The sequence below is a fragment of the Chrysemys picta genome, chromosome 15 (genome assembly GCF_011386835.1).
Source record: "Chrysemys picta bellii isolate R12L10 chromosome 15, ASM1138683v2, whole genome shotgun sequence".
Lineage (NCBI taxonomy): Eukaryota > Metazoa > Chordata > Testudines > Emydidae > Chrysemys > Chrysemys picta.
In genome coordinates, this window is record NC_088805.1 from 12,043,290 (window position 1) to 12,048,500 (window position 5,211).

The 5,211-nt window shown below is 50.2% G+C and overlaps 1 protein-coding gene across 1 annotated transcript; it reads right to left on the reverse strand.

Annotated features, from left to right (window-relative positions):
* Nucleotides 1-2,292: 2,292 nt before the first annotated feature.
* Nucleotides 2,293-4,835, reverse strand: LOC135975742 (SRRM2 protein homolog rsr-2-like). The gene is made up of 2 exons (XM_065567889.1): nucleotides 4,189-4,835; nucleotides 2,293-2,999 (listed from the first exon to the last, which is right to left on the reverse strand). The coding sequence occupies exons 1-2, from the start codon at nucleotides 4,733-4,735 to the stop codon at nucleotides 2,386-2,388; spliced, it is 1,161 nt and encodes a 386-aa protein (XP_065423961.1). The 5' UTR covers nucleotides 4,736-4,835; the 3' UTR covers nucleotides 2,293-2,385.
* Between the last annotated feature and the right edge of the window lie 376 nt (nucleotides 4,836-5,211).

Sequence of the window (5,211 nt, forward strand, 5' to 3'; positions counted from 1 at the left end):
AGGTTGATCATGTTACATAATTACCTCAGTAGTGGGGATATCACTCTGAACCCATTTACATTAATCAAAACTATCTGGCTTAGGGAACAGAATTTTCTCAGTTAAATTTTTTTTTGTTTTTCTATTAAAAAAAGAAAAGAAGAAGAGAGGCAGGTAAAGCAGCAACTCAGATCCTCAGTGCAGGGAGATAATATGGAGCTCAGTCAGACTTTCAGGTGGATTTTTCAGTGTCTTTCTGACGCTTTCTTTCCTCATTTTCTCCCAGGTTCTATTGGTTTCTTCTCTCCCTTTTTCTTTCCTCACACCCATAATAATGTGCTCCTGTTACTATATCCAGTTTTCTGTTAACATTCCACCCTGCCTGTTCCCAATCTCTCACCTTTTCAAAAGCCCCCTTCTGTTGTCTCTGTGCTCTAATAGCATTCTCTGAATTTTTGACTGCTCTGTTCCAGTTGGCCAGTTCTAGCAATCATGCTCAAGGGCCTAATACCAACTGTGCCTCCAGTTGTCCATTCCCAGCTATTTACTTCTCAAACAATCACTTTCTGAGGGTATGTCTACACTACGAGATTAATCCGAATTTATATAATTCGGATTTGAAAAACAGGTTGTATAAAGTCGAAATGTATGCGGCCACACTAAGCACATTAATTCGGTGGTGTGCGTCCAACTACCGGGGCTAGCGTCGATTTCTGCACCGTTGCACTGTGGGTAGCTATCCCATAGCTATCCCATAGTTCCCGCAGTCTCCCGCGCCCATTGGGATTGTGGGTTAAGATCCCAGTGCCTGATGGGACAAAAAACATTGTCGCAGGTGGTTCTGGGTACAGCCTCACCTCCTCCCTCCCTCCTCCCTCCCTGCATGAAAGCAACGGACGGCAGACAACCATTTTCGCGCCTTTTTTCCTGGGTGAGTGAACACTGCAGACTCCATACCACGGCAAGCATGGAGCCCGCTGAGCTCAAGACAGCAGTCATGAACATTGTAAACACCTCGCGCGTTCTCGTGGAGTTTATGCTCAGCCAGGACCAGAAAAACGAGGCGAGGAGGCAGTGGTGGCGGCAACGCAGCGACAAGCATGATGAGGACATTGACATGGACATGGACACGGACACGGATACAGAATTCTGTGAAACCACGGGCCCCGGTGCTTTGGAGATCATGTTGTTAATGGGGCAGATTCTATCCATGGAACGCCGATTCTGGGCAAGGGAAACAAGCACAGACTGGTGGGACCGCATAGTGTTGCAGGTCTGGGACGATTCCCAGTGGCTGCGGAACTTTCGCATGCGTAAGGGCACTTTCATGGAACTTTGTGACTTGCTGTCCCCTGCCCTGAAACGCCAGAATACCAAGATGAGAGCAGCCCTCACAGTTGAGAAGCGCGTGGCGATAGCCCTGTGGAAGCTTGCAACGCCAGACAGCTACCGGTCAGTCGGGAATCAATTTGGAGTGGGCAAATCTACGGTGGGGGCTGCTGTGATGCAAGTAGCCAAAGCAATCACTCAGGTACTGCTACGAAAGTTAGTGACTCTGGGAAATGTGCAGGCTATAGTGGATGGTTTTGCTGCAATGGGATTCCCTAACTGTGGTGGGGCGATAGACAGAACCCATATCCCTATCTTGGCACCGGAGCACCAAGCCACCGAGTACATAAACCGCAAGGGGTACTTTTCAATGGTGCTGCAAGCACTTGTGGATCACAAGGGACGTTTCACTAACATCAACGCGGGCTGGGCGGGAAGGGTTCATGACGCTCGCGTTTTCAGGAACACTACTCTGTTTAAAGGGCTGCAGCAAGGGACTTACTTTCCGGACCAGAAAATAACCGTTGGGGATGTTGAAATGCCAATAGTTATTCTTGGGGACCCCGCCTACCCCTTAATGCCATGGCTCATGAAGCCGTACACAGGCAGCCTGGACAGGAGTCAGGAGCTGTTTAACTACAGGCTAAGCAAGTGCAGAATGGTGGTAGAATGTGCATTTGGCCGTTTAAAAGGTCGCTGGCGATCATTATTGACTCGCTCTGACCTCAGCCAAAGAAATCTCCCCATTGTTATTTCTGCTTGCTGTGTGCTCCACAATCTCTGTGAAAGTAAGGGGGAGACCTTTATGGCGGGGTGGGAGGCTGAGGCAAATCGCCTGGCTGCTGATTACGCGCAGCCAGACACCAGGGCGATTAGAAGAGCACACCAGGAAGCGCTGTGCATCAGAGAAGCTTTAAAAACCAGTTTCATGACTGGCCAGGCTACAGTGTGAAATATCTGTTTGTTTCTCCTTCATGAAAACCCGCCCCCTTTATTGACTCATTTTCTGTAAGGAACCCACCCTCCCCCTTCCCCCAGCTTTCTTTCAAACCAAATAAAGTCACTATCATTTAAAAATCATTTATTCTTTATTAATAGATTAGAAAAAGAGGGAGGGAACCCGGGTGGTATTTGGGAGGAGGATTGCTGGGAAGGAAAAAGCCACAAAGAAAAGGTTAAAAAAATTACAGCCTTTTGCTTGGGCTGTCTACTGGGGTGGAATGGGAAGGTGTACGGAGCCTCCCCCCCCCGTGTTCTTACACGTCTGGGTGAGGAGGATACGGAACATGGGGAGGGGGGAGGGTGGAACAGGGGCTGAAGCGGCAGTCTGTTTTCCAGCAGCCGTTCCTGAAGCTCCACCAGACGCCGGAGCATGTCTGTTTGCTCACGCAGCAGCCCCAGCGTTGCATCCTGCCTCCTCTGGTCTTCCTGCCGCCACCTCTCATCTCGAGCGTCTCTCCTCTCCTCACGTTGGTCCCTCATGTCCTCACGTTGGTCCCTCCTGTCCTCACGTTCACTGGCTTCTTTCCTATACTTTGAAACTGTTTCCTTCCACTCATTCAGATGAGCTCTGTCACTGCGGCTGGATTCCATAATTTCAGAAAACATCTCGTCTCGCATTCTCTTCTTACGACGCCTTATCTGTGATAACCTTCGGGATGGAGGAGGGAGGCTTGAGGAATTTGCAGCTGCTGTAGGGAGGGGAAAAAAGAGAATTGTTTAAAAAGATACATTTTGCAGAACAATGCTTATACTCTTTCACGGTGACCAACACTATTCACATTACATAGCACATGTGATTTCTGTGCAAGGTCGCATTTTGCCTCTTAATGCTGAGTGCCTGTGGCTTTGCTGCTAGAGATCACAGGTCTGGGCAACAGAATTCGGCTTGCATGCGGCCATGGTAAGCCATTGTCTTACAGCTTCTGCGCCCTCCTTTCCCACATACCAAGCATAGCCTGTAGAGTGCTGCGGTTTTTCTGTTAACATTCAGCAGCAGCAGCAGAAAACAAACTAACCACCCCCCCTCTCGCCATGAATTCTCTGGGATGATCGCTGTACCCCTCCCCCCCACAGCGTGGCTGGTATCAGGGAAGATCCCTGCAGGCACCAAACTAACCACCCACCCCCCCCCGCCGCCGCCCCCCTCCCGCCATGAATTCTCTGGGATGATCGCTGTACCCCTCCCCCCCACCGCGTGGCTGGTATCAGGGAAGATCCCTGCAGGCACCAAACTAACCACCCCCCCCCCCGCCGCCGCCCCCCTCCCGCCATGAATTCTCTGGGATGATCACGGTACCCCCCCCCCACCGCATGGCTGGTAACAGGGAAGATCCCTGCTAGCCAAACGCGAAAAACTCAGGGCCAATTTCCCATCTGCGCTTGGCTAACTGCAGGGAAGGATTTATTTTCCGCCACAGGCAAACAGCCCAGTAGGAACAGCCACCTCTGTCCCCTTAATTAAGTTCCCGTATTTCAACCAGGTTACCAGGAGTGATATCACTCTCCTGAGGATTACACAACAAGATAAAGAACGGATGTTGCTTGAATGCCAGCAAACACCGGGACCATACGCTGCCAGGCTTTGTCAGGCAATGATACCAGATTACTTGCTGCAAGCATGGCGTGGTCAAGTGTCCTACCATGGAGGAGGGAATAAGGATGCACTGCCCAGAAACCTTCTGGCAAGGCTTTCGGAGTACCTCCAGGAGAGCTTCATGGAGATGTCCCTGGAGGATTTCCGCTCCATCCCCAGACACGTTAACAGACTTTTCCAGTAGCTGAACTGACCGCGAATGCATCCCAAGTCCTCAGGGCAAAGTAATCATTAAAAACCGTTTGCTTTTACAACAAGTTTTATATTTTAAAAGGTAAACTCACCTGAGGTCCCTTCCATGGGGTCAGAGTCTTGGGTACTGGCTTGGGAGGCTTGGGAGGGTACTTCAGTCAGGGTGAGAAAAAGATCCTGGCTGTTGGGGAGAACGGAGTGCTGTGTGCTCTCTGCAAGCTCATCCTCATCCTCCTCCTTCTCCTCTCCCCCATCGGCAGAATCCTCAGGCGTCGCTGATGAGACTATCCCCGACCCAGAATCCACGATCACAGGTGGGGTAGTGGTGGCAGCCCCCCCTAGAATTGCATGCAGCTCGGCGTAGAAGCGGCATGTCCGCGGCTCTGACCCAGAGCGACCGTTTGCCTCCTTTGTTTTTTGATACGCTTGTCTGAGCTCCTTGACTTTCACGCGGCACTGCTCAGAGTCCCTATTGTGGCCTCTCTCCATCATGCCCTTGGAGATTTTTTCAAACGTTTTTGCATTTCGTCTTTTAGAACGAAGTTCTGCAAGCACTGAATCCTCTCCCCATACAGCGATCAGATCCAGTACCTCCCTCACGGTCCATGCTGGTGCTCTTTTTCGATTATCAGCCTGCATGGTTACCTGTGTTGATGAGCTATCTGTGGTCACCTGTGCTCTCCACGCTGGGCAAACAGGAAATGAAATTCAAATGTTCGCGGGGCTTTTCCTGTCTACCTGGCCAGTGCATCCGAGTTTAGATTGCTGTCCAGAGCGGTCACAATGATGCACTGTGGGATAGCTCCCGGAGGCCAATACCATCGAATTGCGGCCACACTATCCCTAATTCGAAATGTTAAAATCGATTTTGGCGCTACTCCGCTCGTCGGGGTGGAGTACAGAAATCGATTTAAAGGGCCCTTTACATCGAAATAAATAGCGTCGTTGTGTGGACGGTTACAAGGTAAATTCGAATTAAAGCTGATAAATCCGAATTAAAGTCGTAGTGTAGACCAGGCCTGAGATGTCCCATCATCTAACTGCCATTCTTACACCTGTCCATTTCCACGTGTCACACAGTCTTCCAGTAACTTCTTTGGATTTAATTATTCAAA

Coding starts and splice junctions, on each gene's coding strand:
- LOC135975742 (XM_065567889.1), bottom strand. CDS start 4,735: ATGCAGGCTGATAATCGAAAAAGAGCACCAGCATGGACCGTGAGGGAG. Junction 3,000..4,188: donor CCCCATGGAAGGGACCTCAG/GTGAGTTTACCT, acceptor CCCTCCCTACAG/CAGCTGCAAATTCCTCAAGC.